At 41.8% G+C, this 18447-nt stretch overlaps 1 protein-coding gene across 12 annotated transcripts in view; it reads left to right on the top strand.

The window, feature by feature from the left end:
- Window positions 1-18447, top strand: part of Itpr1 (inositol 1,4,5-trisphosphate receptor type 1) — a 342412-nt gene that overhangs the window by 213344 nt on the left and 110621 nt on the right. For 4 of the 12 annotated variants that reach the window (XM_035448428.1, XM_035448427.1, XM_035448434.1 and 1 more), the window contains 4 exons: window positions 8495-8530; window positions 9710-9760; window positions 15027-15159; window positions 17268-17458. In XM_035448428.1, coding sequence (XP_035304319.1) covers window positions 8495-8530; window positions 9710-9760; window positions 15027-15159; window positions 17268-17458 — 411 coding nt within the window. The remainder of the gene's footprint in view (window positions 1-8494; window positions 8531-9709; window positions 9761-15026; window positions 15160-17267; window positions 17459-18447) is intronic. The other 8 variants (XM_035448429.1, XM_035448436.1, XM_035448431.1 and 5 more) reach the window with 4 other exon arrangements.

The raw sequence follows: 18447 nt of genomic DNA, 5'->3' as shown, positions 1-18447 counted from the left end.
AGTCTTTTATCTGATCCCTTCCTATCTGCTTCTGAAAAACAAAGCTCAGGGAATTGGCTCTCAGTTCCACTCAGTTCAAGTTCTCATGTTTACAAGCAAGTACGAGGCTGTCTTGAAGCTTGGATGATGGACTCGTGAGGTTTGTTGCCCAGCGTCTGAATAAAGCATGGCACAGGCTGTATATTTTATTCCAGAGCAGATGTCATTTCAAGCTGTGGCCATGTCCACAGTGCCTAAACTCCTTCCAATGGCCACTGTCTAGCAGCACTTGAAGGTGACATGGTTGAGCATAAGCATACGTTTGTAACTTTCTAACATTTAGATTCTTGTGTTCCCTTCCTAACAAATCTCTTTTTCTCCCCTCCTTTCTTCTTTTCCAGCAAATTTCCATTGATGAAGTGGAAAATGCCGAGGTCCTAATTTTGTTTTTTGTTTTGTTTTGTTTTTAATGTCCCATGGTGCCGTCTCCATGATACCCTTCCAGTTAGTCCTGTACTGTGTCTATGGTCTCTACATTTAGCGTCTGACTTTGTATAGTGTGCCTCCTGGGAGTGAGCAGGATCAGTCTTTCTGTGTTGGTATTTCCCTCCAGAATGTTTGTCATTTGTCCTTGGATATCCCACCATTGTCCTGATAAAGAGTTTCTAAGCTGTGACAAGGTTTTTGGTTATTCCCTCATCTCAACTGGATCAATGCTTGACACTGGTCCTTAACATATGCCTGAAGCTTGATCTTAACATGCAGGAACTTTGCTTTGGGTTAAGCATTTGACACAAAGAGAAAGAACAGATTGACGTGGTTGGGAAGTTGTTAAAACACAACAACAATAAAACACCAAGCCCACTACTCCCTTGCTGTCTGTGTTGAAAACCATTACATGGTGGGGCGGAGGGCAGGTGGGGCATCACATAAGTATTTTCATAAGGCATTGTGAATCCACTCCTAATATTAGAACACCCCATAGCCATGGCTCTTTTTCTGCAAGAACTACCGGTAGGTACAAAAATGAAGATGCCAATCTGTGGTTCTTACACTGACCTGTCAAGTTTACCCTTATAGTGCTGTCCTGGAAACTGACTAATACATGAGTGGATTGGAGGCTTCCTTCCTCTGCTTTGTTCTGTGCGGTTTTTCAACAGTCTTAATGTTTTTAGGCTGTGATATATAGTTGGTAAGGGATGCCAGTAAGATAAAAAAAATTGATTGGGGGAAATATATGTATATATGTATGCATTATATATAAACATATGTAGCTTTATTGGCTGGTGAATAGAATATACTGGGATAAAATTTTATTTGATTTTTGTTGTTAGGCTAGCTAATTAATATCTTACTTTGGATGAAATGAAGTTACTGGATTAGACATGTTAACCACTGTTTTTCACTTTAATACACCATAGTTGAAAAATCTTAATCAATGACTTAGATATACTATGGAAAGTTAAGATACACCACAGACTTAAATCTGGAAGCAGCACAAGTGGTTTTGAACTTGGACTAGCTGCTTCAGGAATAGTGTTTCAAGAGGTAAATGGCCACTCTTAGCCCATGTAACTAACTAGAGCATGGCCAGCTAGGTCTTACATGTGGCTAGCTTAGCTCCATTGATGAATTATATGTAAAGGCATTTGTCCTTATTTTAATCAGACACAAGCACATCTATATTTTAATCAGAGGGGTGGACATGCGCAGCTTCTTTAATTGCCTGTAGCATAATCACTTTGCTTGTTTCATATGTAGCTTTCCCACTTCTGAATTGTTTCTATGCTAGAATGTCCTGGTCTGAATTTAGTGTGCTGGCATCCTTCAATACTCTTGTTACTACCTGGAGTTATAAAGGCCTCCCTTTAAATTTCTCCCCCTGAGCTACTGAAATTCATTTTCTATTTGCTTACGTACAGATTAAGTCCCGGAAAGAAAACCCTCCCTCATTGGCGTCTGTGTAGAATTATTAATACACTGTTTGCACCATAGTAATCAGTTGATGTGTTTGCTTGCTTAAGATACAACTTGGTTCTCCTGGCTAGGAGTTTATTGCTTGCTTATGGAAAGATTCCACAGTTGGAGCAGGTGTGTTTATAATTATACTCTAGGAAATAGAATACTGTCTGTTTATAAAGGAAGAATGTTCTGGCAGGCACTTAGATTCTTTGAAAATTCCCTGAGGAAGCAACTGTGGCTCCCCTCTGCGTAGTTACCCCTGGCAACAGTCAGAACCCTGGGACACCAACACCCTGTCCCTGGTCCCTCAGGCTATTGGCTCTGGCCCTCTTCTCAGAGATGACTGATTGGCCTTTATCATCAGCCCATTCTGGAAACTACCTCAGCCCCTGTGGTGCATGCCCCCCCCCCACCTCCAGTCCTCTCGCCAGTGTGTGCTAGTGGAAGCTGTCATCCATAGCTGAGTTTCTACAGAAGTTTAATGAGAGCTCCTACCAGCTCAATCCCGAATCCTGAATGTGGTGGGGGGAAAGTATTAGGCATGCCTCGTCCCTCCATCTCCTCATTGGTGAAGGCCACTGCCTTTTGATGATAAAGACCAGTTGAGCATGTCAAGAAATACGTGCTGCAAACAACTTAGAAAAAAAGAAAAAGCCTAAGGCCTTCTGCATCCATGTCAGGACTTTGTGGAAGAGGGTAAAAAAGGACAGAGGCATAAACTCCTCATAAGGAACGTGCATTGTATGAGCCCTCCCCAGATGCCTCCTAGAGTAAAATTTCACTTGACACCAGAAACTGGAGGGTGTTGGTGTTGATGTTGGTGTTTGTGTTGTTTCTTGGCAAGTAAAGAGGTAGTCTCCATCCTTACTCCTGACTTGGTCTTGTCCACTGGAGATAGGAAGAACAGCCAGGGCCAGGGGATTGGAGCATAGAAAAAGGAAACTACCTGAATTGTGTTAAGCTTGATGGAGTGTTACTTGAGAGTATACACACTGCCCCCCTCCCCCCAGTAAAGATATAGAAAGCTCCCTCACTGGCCATAAATGGCCACCAGCTGATGCTAAAGATGTAAACCTGTTAGGTTGAAGGCACTGTGTTAAGGGCTGGATACAGTGTGCCCCCTAATAGACACAGTATCTTCCCTACTGAGATTTGCTAGAGAGACTATACAAATTAATATAAAAGTTATTCCAGTCTGTCATAAAACATGATAGAAATTACATGGAATTATGGGCAAGCATCATCTGGGGACTTTTCCCTAAGCCAGAAGGTCAAATAGTCACTTCAGAGGTCGGGCAAGAATCCAATGCATAGCCTCAGGGAAGGAGAGGGTTCACTTTTCTAAACTAAGAAGTGCCATGCCTGTTGAGAACGTCCTAGGAGTTAAGGCGGAAGTGGTGACTAACCAGAGTGGTCCACCTGGGTTTCCTCCCTTTGTCCTTGAAAATGAGTCTGGTGTGCAATGTAGTTCACTGGACATGCCTATTAGTTTCCATTTGAGATGTGATCTGCACCAAATTACTTACTGTCCCTCGGAGCCTCTGGTGACAGCTAGCAACTTTGCTTTCCTGTACTGTAAAATGAAAGGAAAAAAAAAATACTAGACAGACATTTCGTGTCACCCAGGGTAGCTGTAACCTGGTTTTATTTTTATTGTGCCCTTAGCTTCTCTCACCTCCAGCTCCTCCTCCAAGCCGATGATGCCACAGACAAGAAACTTTGTAAAATTCAGGATGTGCGAAGGCTGAGGGGGGAGACAGAGAAACTTAAGAATTGTTAGATTTCACCTTCAGGGGGCGTGCTCATGACGTCCAACCCCGGTGGAGGCGTCCTACTTTTTTGCATTGCTGTGAACTGCTGAGTTGGGCACCTGCCAGCATTCAGGCAGCCGTTACATAAGACCTTTCTTTTTTTCCTGGAATTTAGGCTCACTGCTGATGTGCGACCTTCAGCAGTAATTGCCAATAAGTGCAGCGGGAGTGTTTACTCTTAGACACTGGCAACCACAGAGCAAGCTCTCCTCGAAGCATACAGAAGCCACTGTGGAGTCTGCTCAGGGCTTTTACTCTTTTGACTCTTTCTTTCTTTCTTTCTTTCTTTCTTTCTTTCTTTCTTTCTTAATTTCTTTCTTTCTTTCTTTCTTTCTTTCTTTCTTTCTTTCTTTCTTTCTTTCTTTCTGCTGAGATTATTCAGAATGCCTGAAGTGGTGTAATTGAGTCAAGCCAGATTGCATTTTTAAATAATGGACCACAGAGAGAGTTCTGAATAAGTCTCTCTGTAAGATATGCATCAAACTACATGGGTGGAGTCATATAATTTTTAACTTATATTTGCTTCTAAAAGCAAATACGTTTAAAAAGAGACTTGTAGATGTGAATATTTAAGATTGTTCTTGTAAATGCTAGATGACTTCTATTTTTGTCTCAGCTTTCTTTCTGTTAATGAAGGGTTCCGAAGGCTGATAAAGGAGGGGGCCTGGTTAACATGTTTGCAGGCTCATTCACTCCTGTTTTGTTTCCTTCCCCTGAGGTTATAAGTAGATTAAAAAGCAACTGAGTGCTGATTTAGGGGGCCAGAAAAGATAAATCCTTTTTGCTGCCCTGATATATCAATCTATCATACATGTCTTGACTTGTATTCAGTTTCTTCCAGGATGGTCCACATGGAAACATTGTGTTTACCAGAAAATCATGGATGCCTTGGGGCCGTAGAAGAATTCCTGTTAAGGAAAGTAGAAAGCAAAGCCTATTCACGGGCTCTGCTCTCTGCTGGTCCAATAATAGACACACATAAAAGGAATGGATGGAGAAATGGACAGGTGTGAGGGGGTTGCTGAATTGCAAACACCAGAAATAACCTAAGCAGTCTATGGGCTTCCTTAAGAATTACAAGGCATGACAGATGTGCATCCCTCCATAAGAAATCAGGTACTTTATATATAAAGTAGGCACATGAGTATCTTCTATGCACATAGCCTATTGCTTGCTTGATTGACATCAAGTTAGGATGCCCTGATTATTGACCTCACCCAGGAAGGACATTGAGGGCTCAGAAACTCAATGTACTAATTTCTACTTAAATGTTCGCTGGTCATTTGAGTCTATTAAATTACATCTGACTGAACTTCCCTGAATGACCTGGGAAGACTTACAATCAAAGGATCAATGACAAAGCAGTCTGGGACACTACTTGGTTTTCAGGTTCGTAACAAGGCTTGTTAATCACCCACCAGCTTTGAAGATTTCACTGTAATTAGAGATGTCAGCAGCATGTACTAGGAGGAGAAATAAAACCTAGAATATTTAGGTCTTAAAATTTTATTTCTTAAAATGTGAACTGAAATCTTAGCATTCAAGCAAAATGATAATAATAACTGGCTGAAAAAAAACTAAATTCATTTATCAGACCCTACTCTTTACTTATATTGGTATCATATTTACATAGCTATTTTTGGAACTTGTATACTTTATGATTATACTTATCAGGATTGCATCTTACTTCCATAAAATCAGCTTATTCCCAAGGAACTGTGACTTCATATCATCAGAGAAGCAAGTGTTGGTGTGAGATGTTGCTTGTTTTACCTACTTACATTCCTGGTTTGGTTAGGTCTCTGCCATGCCCGAAAGCAAGTTAGGTTGTTTAGGGAACTTGGGGCTGTTAGGATTTTAAAAATGAAGTTTGCTGACAATAGACTATGCATTATTTGATACTTTAGCTGGATAGAATCCCAGCAATGCTCCAGTCTTCCTGAACAGTTGAGGCGGTAGAAGCCCAGGGAGGTTCTTTAGTGACTGGCTGGTCACATGACACCTGTCAGTTCTCCTGGCTTTTCCATTGTGGCCCACTAATAGAAAAACACTAAAACTTGTCCTTCTGGAAAACACTTCATGAGGCCTCCAAGCATCGTCTGTTCTCCCAAACAGCTTCATAAGACTTTCAGGGAAAAATGTAGAGTTTATGTTATATCTTACAAATCAAACTAACTGTAGAACAAGCACAACCATCTAGGGAGAAAATACAGTGCAAGTGCAGTCATTGAAATATAGAAACCCTTGACCTCACACTGAGAAAGAAACACTGTACATCCGATAGCCTCCGAAGAAGAATTTAAGAGAACTGAGCAAAGGAGAGAATTAAACAAGGGTGGGGGGAGGGATATACCAGTTCCGGCTTCGTCTTCTTCATTTCCTCTGGCTTTGGTTTTGTTTGGCAAGGGAATAAGAAGGTAGCTGCTTAGGTTCCTGCAGGAAATCCCTGCCTGCAATCCTTTTGTTCTAATTGTACAGAATGAACCTAAAGGATATGCCCATGGGAGTGTGGCCAACACAAATGGCAGAAGACAGTACTTTCCGTCTCTCTCTCTGGGCGCTCTAGCATGTTCGGGTGGTTGGTTGCTTTCACTCTGTCTTTTCTTACGTGTGGGTTTTGCACTGAGGACAGAAAGCAAAACTATTTAAACAGTTTCTGGTTTTTAGCCTAAAGCAGGTACAACATAAGAGTGGAGCTAAAGGGCATTCTTGGATTGTGTTACTGTGTTTACCATTTTGACAATATACACACACACCTCAGCTCTGTTTTTATTTTCACTGCTGTGCTGAAGGCCTTTCTGCCACCATGTTTCTCCCCATCCTCATCAGGAGGCTGTGTGTTTTACACCAACTTTCTCTCCCCAGAAATGGTAGTGTTAGAGTACTCTCCTCTGTCTAGACCTGACTGGGCACCCTCCACATGGGCCTCTCCACCTTTACTAACCAGTTTGGTCCCATCACTTTTGGATTTTATCAGCTGAGAAAAATAAAGATAATTTTTAAAATTATATGACAACAGATTTTTTGGGGGGGGGCGTCCCAAGACAGGGTTTTTCTGTGTAGCTTTGGAGCCTGTCTTATAACTAGCTCTTGTAGACCAGGCTGCCCTCAAACTCACAGAGATGCACCTGCTTCTGCCTCCCTAGTGCTGGGATTAAAGGCATGTGCCACCACTGCCCGGCTGACAGCAGTTTCCAATTAAGGGTATTTTTTCCCCTGTGGTGGTTGCCCTGAGCTGCACTAAAGGCTGACATCCCCCCCAGGTCTCAGAATGTCCATCTTCAAGACTGGCTTGGGGCTTACAGCCACCTTCTGGCCTAAGGAGAGGTGCACAGTGTGCAGTGTTAGAGAGCAACAGCAGAGGCCAAGGTCATATGGTTCCAGCATGGGCCTTGGCTGCATTCCACGGCTCCAGACTGTACCTTTGCACCACTCAGCCATGCTGCTGGCACATGACTTGGGTCCAAGGCAACCCACGTAGGATCTGATGATTATGTCTGACATCAGTTTCCTGTTCTATGCACGTGTCCTTTGGCCAGACTCGTGGCACTATCTTCATATGGAGTGGTAGACTTTTCTAGCCGCTATCCCTTCTCTCTCTCTCTCTCTCTCTCTCTCTCTCTCTCTCTCTCTCTCTCTCTGTGTGTGTGTGTGTGTGTGTGTGTGTGTGTATTCATATGTGCATCCTTTGGCTGTCCCTTTCTCTCTTTCCTCTATGGGGTAGAAATTTTTGAAATACAGTGTGGGGGGGTGTTTACATGGTATGGCAGAAATGGGCCCAGGAAACCTGTCTTGATAGCCCTAGGAAGCAATAAGGTTTGAATAATCATGCTAAGAAGACAGAGACTCATCTCCTTGCCCCAAAGATTCTGGGAGATGCTATTCCACCTGCTAAGCCTCAGCTAGAACCATCTGCTGCAGTTCTGGGGGCATGGAATTGCAAGTGGCAGGAGAAAGAATAAATCCATGGGAGGCATGTGTCCCTGGAGAGTGGCAGTAAGGAACCTTGCCAGGCAGGAGCCCTGCTGCTGTCTGCCCCCCACCTTGGTCCATTGCTCAGCTTACTCAAGCCCCCTATTAGTACTCCCAGTCAACCTGCCTTCTCATTGCCCAACAAGACACCCATAAATAGCAGCTCTTCCTGACTAGTGATTCTTTCTGTTTTCTTACTGCTGTAACAGGTGTGACTAGAGCAGCACAAGGTGGAAGAGGGTCTGTTTGGGTTCACAGTTTACAATCTGCCTCAGAAGACACGCTGTGGCAGATACTCCAGGAGGCTGGTCACTTGGACCACAGTTCAGACGGAGAGGAGATGAATGCCGGTGCTTCGTTGGTTTCTTGCTTTCTCCCTTTTTACAATGGTGCCACCCACAGCTGGGGCTCATCTTCTCTCCTCACTTTTAAGCCTCTCTGGAAATGCCTTCACAGACACACCCAGAAGTGTATCTCCCGGGTGATTTCAAATCTAGTCACGGTGACGGTGAAAATTTTCATCACTACAGTGATAGTATTTTCTAATTTTAAACCTGTATCTCATATCAGTCATCCTTTCCACCACGTGCCATTTACTTTCAACATTAAGCAGTTGGTCCCCTTGATGGCCCCATGCAACAGGTGACTCAGTGAAATCACCTAACTGTGATCTTTCCATGTTTTGTCCTTCAGTGTTGGTCTGCAGACTTCTCTGTGGTCTGTAACATACAAATGCCATGACTAACATGCTTCATTTTACTCCCAATTAGCTACCACAGGCACCGGAAGCTGAGAACTCCACAGAGGTGTGTTGCCCACCTATATTTGTAGTACCAGCAAATATGGGTGCTTCTAAGTTGTCCCATTTGAATGTGTGCATTGTCTTGATGAGATGTCCATTCTGGTGTTGGGCATGGGAGGGCAGGCTCTAGCAGGCTGGGAGCTGATGGTTGCTGTGTTTGCTGTTTGGGGGTAGAAAGAAAGTCCTCCATAGATGGAGCAGGACTAAACAGGCCCCAGGTGAAAAGACACACCCTTGAAAGGTCTTCACTTATAACCCTTTTCAGTCTAGACATGAGGAATTCTGGAATGTAAAGAGCTTTCTGTTGTACAATTGACTTCAGATACTGCACATAGATCATGTACTTTTGAAAATCAGGGCATAAATCTATCATGTTCATATAAACTACTAAGAAAGTTGCACGAGACTGAGTCCCATCCTTCCCAGCCACCAATTATATTGGCTGGATGAAGGACTGGAGTTGATTCAAGTGAGTAAGATCAGAGACACTGTTAGGGCAGGCATGCTTCCAGGTGTGAAACTTCCTTTCAGACACTGTTGATAAATCATAGGCGTTCAGGCTAAAATGAAAGGTGCTTGATCGGAGAGAAGTCTATCAGAAATGATAAAAATCAAACACAAATGATAGAACCCCTGAGGTGCAATGCATATTTTTTCCAGTGATCAGCCTGTCATAGTCTAATCAGAGCTCTTCACTAGCAGTTTTGATTAGAATACGCATGTGCTCAGGGATTAGGTAGGGAGTGCTGTGGTTTCATGTATGTGTCTGACCCATACTGTATGTATCAATGTCCTTATGCATGTGCTGTTCAGTACTGCATATATGAATCAAAAGGACCTGCCTAGTTGAGTCTTGCTTTATAGCCCCTTTTGGGTTAATATAACTGCATATCCTATAGAACTACCATTTATAATCTTTGCAAAAAAAAAAAACAAAAAAAAAAAAAAAAAAACAATATTGGCCCAAAAGCTCATTTGAAACAATGTCGTGGGATGAGGGGTTGGGACAACTGTTAAGCAGAATCTGAAGTATTCATACCTTGGGAAAAACCACAAAACAAGATAATTCTTTTATGTAACCTTGACTGTATATGAGCTCATAATGTATTTTGTTTGTGACTGATTCTGAAGATGGTAGTGTTTCCTTAGTGCCATACTTAAAATGGAATTTCTGCATGCTTAGCAGGAGCTTGAACCAAGTCCACCCCTGAGGCAACTGGAAGACCATAAAAGGGTATGTAGTCTTGAGTCTCAAGAGTTGGGAGCTAATGACTGTAACTGCCCCCTCAGACACACAGCTAATGATTTAAAGACAGCTTCTGTTGGGGTTGATATTGTTCAAACATGAATTGGCTTAGGACGAATCATCCCCTTGTGAAACTAGGGGTGAAACTAGTTGGCAGTTCTGTTATCTACCTGGGCAGAACTGTGCACAGCCAAGCTCCAAATAATAACCAAGGAAGCATTTCACACCTTCCTTCCCAGTAATGGTTTTCTAAATAGGTGATGGGGGAAGCTTTGTGCTTCTACAGTGACTACTGAGGCTTACAGCAGGCTTACAATAAACACAAAAGCACAATGCCAGCAGCCCATAATTACACCACCCAGCTGGGAGAGTGCTAACTCCTCCTTTTCCCTCCAGCCAGTTTTTTACCTGTGGGAGCACGTGTCCCAACAAACACATGCACACTCTCATCATTGGATTGCTTTAGTTGCACAGTTTTCATAGTTTGCTCTTGTTTTTTTAATGCTACATCTCAGCCTTTGGTGAGGCAGGGCTAAGTAAGTCTTTGAACACTAGCAGTCACATAAAGCTCCCCAAATTAGGAAGGGGGTTGTAATTTTTCATCCCCTGAGAAGGAAATAAATGTGTATCTTTGAATAGATCCCTAGAAGAGGGATACCACCTAAACATTGATACTTTCTTACAATGCTGGCTGTGTGTTGCCAAAGAATTTTCAAGAAGGTCATATACATACACATACATACATACATCATACATACGAATGAACATGTTGGTCAGCACTGATTTTTCACATTAACCATTTCTGGAAGACAGCTGGGTATCTTGGTTTTCTGAGACATTAGTCAGTAGTGTGCAAAGACTTCCATATATGTCCACATGTCCATCTTTAACAGTGTGTGCTAACCCAGAGGCAAGGCCTTCTTCTTCATGGCACAGGTTAGAGAGTTGAAACTCTCTAAATAGTCTTTGTGAAGACTGTCATGGGGATGTGGTCATTTGTGTCATGGAAAATTTATTTCTGAGATAGCTGGAGGCACCTATATTCTCTTCATATACCCAAGACCCTTCCCTGCCCCACTCTCTCTCAGATTTTGTTCTGTTTTTGGCCTTGATAGAAAAATCGGTTTTATGATTTCTCCAGCTAAAGAATAGTTCCTAGGAAGTTTGCATTTGGGCCAAATTTGGGCCATGATGCCCCTCTAACAGCCTGTATTCCCTGCATCTCACTGGCTAGGGGCATATTACATTTACATCCTTTCCATTTTTTGCCAGCTAGTGAAGAATTATCCTATATCTTAGAAATAGCCCAACTATCCTTTGTGACTTAAGCTTCTCAAGGGACTCAAAAAAAAAAAAAAAAAGATTTTAGAAACAGATACAGGCCTCTTTTGGTAGGTACTATATGTGCGATTTTTAAGTGATTTCATGTCTCTGTGCCTTGGTTTCTTCCACTCTATAATGGGGATGATACTAGTTTCTATCCCCTCAGACAGTGACACTGAACTGGGCATAGGAAGAACTGTTAAGCCCAGTGATTCAGGTGTTTAAGACAGAGTGTGATGCTGTAGTTGAAAATGTTTAAGCAATTTTGTAGACAGCAAGGTTAGGAAAAGGGAGGCATTTTTTAAATTCAGATGCTGTTTTACACACTAAGATGTAAGAGACTCAAAGTCTAAGAGGTGATCTTGCCTAAAACATGAGCCCTTTAAGTGGCTGGAACATGGAAACCCAAAAGGCCACCTCCATCTCCTTTGCAGGTGACATATTGACTCTTGGGAACCTTGTTCAGCACATAGCTGTATTTCCCTACAGCTCTTTAGCCACTTCCCTGATAGAAAGGAAACTGATGCCAGTTGTCATTATTTGAACCTGATACTTACTACAAATGAAACTTTTGGCTTTTCATTTTCTCAGTCTTAGGCAATACGCACTGTGTGTGGACTTTCTTACCTGAAGACAAACACCTGGTATTTGTTTGCATGCTCTAGATGCAAAAACTTCAATGTGAGGGAGGAAAAAAAATGTATGTCCACAACTCAGTGCCAAAGCCTAAGTGACAATACTGGGAAAGTCACTGTGTTCTCCTTTGCAATCATATGCCATATCCTGGGACATGGTGAACAGCTTAGCACTGTTGAGTAATTTCTATCAAGATGATTAGGAAGGCTTTTCTCAGAAGATTTTAACTTTTCTTAAATTAAACCAATGGCTCAGGAAAAACACTAGAGATTTGCATAACTTTTAATAATGCTTATTCATGACTTCTCTCTGTTCCCTTTTATCTAAAACCCTGTCTTTATTTTCTACAGAAAAACAAAGCAACTTTAATTTATTATTTAAGAATAAACTAAAACAATTCCTGTTTGTTCTGTTTTTTCTATATATTTAAATTTGTATGTGCACGTGCTCGTGCGCACACACACACACACACACACACACACACACACACACACTGATGGTGAGATGAATATATGCCACAAACCTTGTAATAAGAATGGGGAAAGTTTGTGGGTGGGATGTGTTCTAAACCCTCCCCCCAATAATGAGCACATTTCATGATATTCTCTTATGGGGAAAAATGTACCATTTGATGCATCTGTTGCTATGGTAACTGCTAGGGTTTTTCTACTGAGGAGAGGCAGAATGCAAATGTGCAGTCCCTCTGTATCACTTGGGCATCCGGACTGCATAAACATGGACTTCCTGTGCAGAGCCCACATGTTCCCTTCTTCTTTACCTCCTGCCTGCTTAATCACAAACAGACCTCATTCTTGCTGTTTCTCTCAAAACCAAGAGTTGGAAAGAGAGAAAACCCTGGAAGATGAAAGCCTGGGTCCCCCTGGTCCAAAGTAAAATTGTTGTGTGAAGGCTCAGACATGCACGCTTGCCGACTGGTTCCCATCGCTCATCTTTTGACTTGACCACCCAACTCTGCTGTCTTCCTGCCTCTTCTCTTGATGGTGACATCCATGGTATGAAAGTCTGGTGACAGGTCTCTTCAAAGCAGAGAGGGGATCTAGTTAGAGATTTGCTAAAGGCCTGCCTTCTCCCAGACCCTGTTCTTACTCAAACTAAGTAGAATATGTGCATCCAGCTATGTTTAAATGGAGATTATAATCTCTCATTCAACAGAGAGATCACCTGTGTTTCTCATTTCTTCCTTAGTAGTTCTTGAATGTTTCTTTCAAATTTGTATTTCCCTGAAACCTGCTTTGGAGAATGGTGATATTCTTGTCCAAGCCCCTGGGATAGAATACCAGTCAAACTGTTCCTTTAGGTTGAACTGGAGTTTTCTGGGCCATGAAACAACCTTGCACTAATACTTTTTCTCCCTGGCAAGCATTTCATTTTAAAAGTACATTAAACATTGCAAGTGGCTTCCTCACTGGAAACAGTCTTGGCATTGTGGCTTTTAGTTCCAACACCTTCTCCTCTTGTTGGTTTACTTCATCCACATTTGCCCCTGTGGGCTCTGGCTACCAGCATAAATTAACAAAGGAGATAAACATGGTCGTGTAGTCCTGGTGTTTGATAGACCTTTGCAGTTGGTAGGATCCAGGCTCTCTGCCTTTTTCCTTTCTCCTTGGCTGCCTGCTTCTCTTGGGACACCCCCACCACCAGTCTGTTCCCTCCCTGCTCCTTTCTCAATCACCCACCTTGAAGTCTCCAGACCTATTCTCAGCACTTGCTAACAAATCACTTGAAATTCTACTGACTCACGCTTCAGTTCCAGGTCTCTGCAGAACTCTTGACTCTATTTTAGAGACCTGCTAGCTCTCAGCACCTCCCTCTGCTAGATTTCCCACTTAGCTCTCTTTTGCTGCCCTGGAGGGACTCCAGGCCTTCCTATTTTGCCCCTGGGGAACAGCCCAGGGGAAACACAGATGAGTTGGTGGTCCAGGACTCCCTTAGGATGGGATGGGAAAGGTGTCAGAGCTTAGAATAAGCTCTGATCCTGTGTGCTGGCGTGTTCAAGCACCCTAGTGCTGGGGAACGTGTCACATTGCTTCTGCTTGAGTTGTAAGAAAGGTTATTAGGTCCACTCTCCGGGATTCCACTGATGTTTATATTTTTAAGGCTTTTCATTATAAAAAAAAATCTAAAATTTGTATTTAAGGAATTGGAAGAGTTTGGGCAACTTCTGTCTAGATCTCAGTTCAGCTATCAACTCATGTTCACTCTCACCCCTTTTCTCTCTTCCCTGTTTCTCTCCCCACCCCCGTGTTATATTTAAGCAAATCATGGTATTTTTTCATCCATAATACATATTTTTTATCAATGTATTTGATGGCTCCTTCTTGTCCAGTGGCTCTCAACACTCCTAATGCTGTGACCTTTAATACAGTTCCTCATGTTGTGGTGACCCTCAACCATAAAGTTATTTTTTTGCTACCTCATAACTGTAATTTTGTTACTGTTATGAATTATGATGTAAATTTTTGTGTTTTCTGATGGTCTTAGGTGACCCCCATGAAAGGGTTGTTCCACCCTCCCCCAAAGGGTTGGAGACCCACAGGTGGAGATTCGCCATCTGTTTCCTGTTTTGTCTTCACCATTTGGCCCCATAAGCCATCTTTGTAAGAAAGGCTTGCTATTGCCTGTCATGTCAACTGAAATTCTTGATATAATATCTTAATATTTTCTTGGGCATGCAAGTGCCACTCATCTGTAATCCCAGCACGTGGGAAGTAGAGGCAGAAGGACCCAATTCAAGGTAATTCTCTGCTACATAGTGACTTTAGGGCCAGCCCTATGTATGATACTGCCTGAAAACATTTTCCCCTTCTTCGGGTCTTTGAGAATAAACCCTGTGCCTTGAGTAACATTTTATACTGCTATGTGGAAGCTGACCTGTAAAATTTGCAGTTTGTCCAAATTTTATCAGTTCAACCCAAAGGGATTTTCATTTATTTTTTATTGTTGTTGTTAGTTGCCCTTCAGAATTACTATTCTGTCTTTATCCTTGTGTGAGAGGGTACATCAGAATTTAGAAGTCTAGATTGCCACCAGTTTTTCAAAAAAATAAAATAAAATAAAATATCTTATATTCCCTGAGAAAATATTTGAAGTTGACTTCAAGGTTCTTAAAATGATTTTTATTAATCTTTTTTTTTTCCCACTGAGTGAAACTGGCTCAGTTATACCTGAGTACCCTTGTGTGTGTGGTTTTTGTTTTTGTTTCTCAATTTAAATATTAGTTGCTCAAGTATGCCTTAAATTTGGAATCTGATTTCATTATCCTGTTTGAATTAAGGGTGAGGCACTCAGGCAAATTTTGGTCAACCGTTACTATGGAAACATCAGACCTTCAGGAAGAAGAGAGAGCCTTACAAGCTTTGGCAATGGCCCATTATCACCAGGAGGACCCAGCAAGCCTGGGGGAGGAGGTAAGCTGTGTGCTGTGCTACTGAGCACCATGTGTGAACTGAGCATGGCACAGTAGCCGTCTGCTTTCACCTCAGATGTATTTGTACTGGAAGTTCTTTTGGTCTCTCTGTTTATTTTTGTTTTGCAACTTCTTTTATCTTTGGCCAACCATCAGTTTGCTGCATGAACATGTCTCCCTATAAGATAGTATTTGCCTACATCCCTACATTTATGTTTTTGCATACGTCTTTTGCCTCTCTTTCTCATGCAATGACCTTCTTGTGATACTTGGATGATGCAGGAAACTAGATTTCACTGTCCGTTGTCCTGTGCTCTGGACAAGTTGTATTTACTCATAAAGTGCAGAGGATAATGGCAGCTAGAATGGTGAAAGTTGGCATTCAGTAGGCACATAATAAATGCTATGAGGGCTTTTCCAAAGACTCAAGTTACCCATTTACGTAACAATTACCACTTTTAGCACAGTTTAACAAAGGAATGGAGGCTTGTTTCATATAATGTGCCCACACTCTCATGGAAATTGACCAAAAATTTTAAAAACTGAAAACAAAAACATTTAAAAACAAATTTCTGAAGGTGGTGCAAGTTAATTTAGGCAAGGTAACAGGTAAACGTTTTAAACATTTTGAACTTCCTGGCAAATTTGTACCTAGTTTAGGTTTTTAGTGGAACCAGTGGTCAAGACACAAAGCAGCTGGTTGAGGTACAGTCTTGGAGTTGTGGTTGTGGGACAGCTTCAGATCCTTAGAAACATCTATGCGAAACATTAAAATCCTACTGTGCGTAAGAGATGGCTCTGCAGTTAAAAGCACTTGTTGCACTTGTAGAGAACCCAGGTTGAGTTCCCAACACTCATGGTAGATCACAACCATTTATAATTTCAGTTCCTGGGAATCCAACACCCTCTTCAAACATCTAAGAGCACAAGGCACTCATGTGGTGCTCCTAAGCACACACAGGCAAAACATTCATGCACATAAAATAAAACACATCTAAATTAAGTATTTAATATATTCATTCTAGCAGCTTCTAAGGAGGGTGTTTGGCTTTCCTACTTGATGAAAACTTGATAGTTTGTCTACCTGGTTCACAGAGCTTTTCAGGCTTCAATGATGGTGTAATTCTTGGCCATCCCAGAGATGAAATTCAGCATTTCAAACCCCAAATATCCCATGATTCTCACAGAAACATTCCTCGTGCAACAGCTCAAAACTGTTTATCTTTATTTTCTGAGGTGTGTTGTTTGACAGATACACGAAGAAATCAGGAGGCATCGCGATGGAGATCCATCAGTATGGGCTGCCCTAAGTAGCCACAGCAGACATTACACAGATATTAGGGCTGTTCTGAGAGTAGCAATTGTGTTGAGCTCTGTAGGGAAATAGATGGCTGTTTGCATTCTGAAATTCCTCAGACCATGTTTCTGTTTTATTGTTTCAATTATTGCTAATAATGATTGAAGACATATTCTGAAATATGAACTTTCCAAAAATGATCAGAAACCATTCCACTGAGTGACATAGACCCTTTCCTCTTAACTGTGTTCATCTTGTCTGAAGAGCTATGAAGATGGGAACTTCATTTGTTTTGTTCACACCACCACCACCCCACCCGTCCCCTGTTCTTGTCTTCATGGCAAGTAAACTTCATCAATACTTGTTGAATGAATGCATGATGGGAAAGACTGAGTTTGTTAGAATGAGGGCTGGTGGTGATTATTTTAGTTGATGCTTTTCTAGGAGGGGTCTAAGAGATGTTGTTTCCTTTTGATTTGACTCTTAAACCAGTTCTTAGTAATTATGCCTCAAGTCATTGCGTTTTAAGAGACCATATTAACTGCATGGCTTTGAGTCACTTGATGAAAAACGTATCATTTTTCCTTCATTTCATCTGCCTGAATTCAGTACCATCTTCACCACTTGCAAGTTTAGGTGTTCTTTGACAAGCACCCTCACCTCTCTGTTAATCAGCATTTTGTTGTGAGCTTGTTGAGCAGGTTTAAGAAAATAACACAACTGTTTAGAAAATTAAAGGTTGGTGTTTAGTGAATATGCAAACATGCTAATTGTTCCCAATGTCCTTAGTAAGAGTAATGTTGTCTTTGTAGGGGGAGGTCCTGGATCCAGCTCCACAAGCAGGGGTGAGATGAGCCTGGCTGAGGTCCAGTGTCACCTCGACAAGGAGGGGGCCTCCAATCTGGTCATCGACCTCATAATGAACGCATCCAGTGATCGAGTGTTCCATGAAAGCATTCTCCTGGCTATTGCACTTCTTGAAGGAGGCAACACCACCATCCAGGTAGGGAGGCGATATGGCAGCTACTGCTGTCCCCTGCCAGGTCCCCGGGAGGTGCTGAGACTTGGTCTCATGAGGGAGAGTTCATTTTGCTTATACTGTGACTGTTCTGTCTTTCCCAGTATCGTTCCAAAATATTAGGTGTGTTTGAAAAATGGAGTAGGTGTGCTGTAATATGTGTCAAATGGATGGTTAGAGTCTGATTATAGCTTTTATTCGGGAATATAAATGTTAGTCATTAGATGGGCAGAAGAGTGTTCAGACTCGGTGTTACTTAGAAGAGCTGAGATTTTAACCCATCTCTTGACTCTAACTACTGTTAACTGTCAACTTTACTTTTAAACTGAAATTTCAATGAAAGCAAATGACTAATAGGGAAAAGAGATTCATGCCAGGTTAGTCAAAGATGAATAAATGGATTTTGTTGTTGTTGTTGTTAGCTGAGTCTGGTATGTCTTTTTAAATAATAATATACTGTTAAAAATAATATTTAAAAATATTAGATTTGGCAAATGCCCTTGAAGAGACTTTTAAAAACAGATTTACTTACTTACATGTATGTGTGTGTGCCTGTATGAGTTTATGTGTGTAATATGCATGCGGGTGCCCACAGAGGGCAGAAGAGGGCATTAGATCCCCTTGAAATGGAGTTACATGCACTTGTGAGCCACCTTTTGTGAATTCTAGCATCAGAATCTGGGTTGTCTGTAAAGGTTGTAAACCTTCTTCTCTCTCCAGCTCCACAGAGTCCATTTAAAGGAGTGTGTGTGTGTGTGTGTGTGTGTGTGTGTGTGTGTGTGTGTGTGTGTAATTTTACATATAAGTAGCATTTTAATTTTTTTTTTATTTAGATAGGATCTTGCTATGTTGACCAGGCTGATTCTGGTCTCCTGGTTTCCGACAGTTGTTCTGCCTCAGCTTCCCTAGTAGTGGCTTTATAGGTATATTACCATGCTGTACTAGTAGTGCCATTTAAAATGATTCCTCTTGTT

This window comes from Cricetulus griseus, chromosome 8, assembly GCF_003668045.3.
Source record: "Cricetulus griseus strain 17A/GY chromosome 8, alternate assembly CriGri-PICRH-1.0, whole genome shotgun sequence".
NCBI classification, from domain to species: domain Eukaryota; kingdom Metazoa; phylum Chordata; class Mammalia; order Rodentia; family Cricetidae; genus Cricetulus; species Cricetulus griseus.
This window is presented reverse-complemented; position numbering and strand designations above follow the sequence as displayed.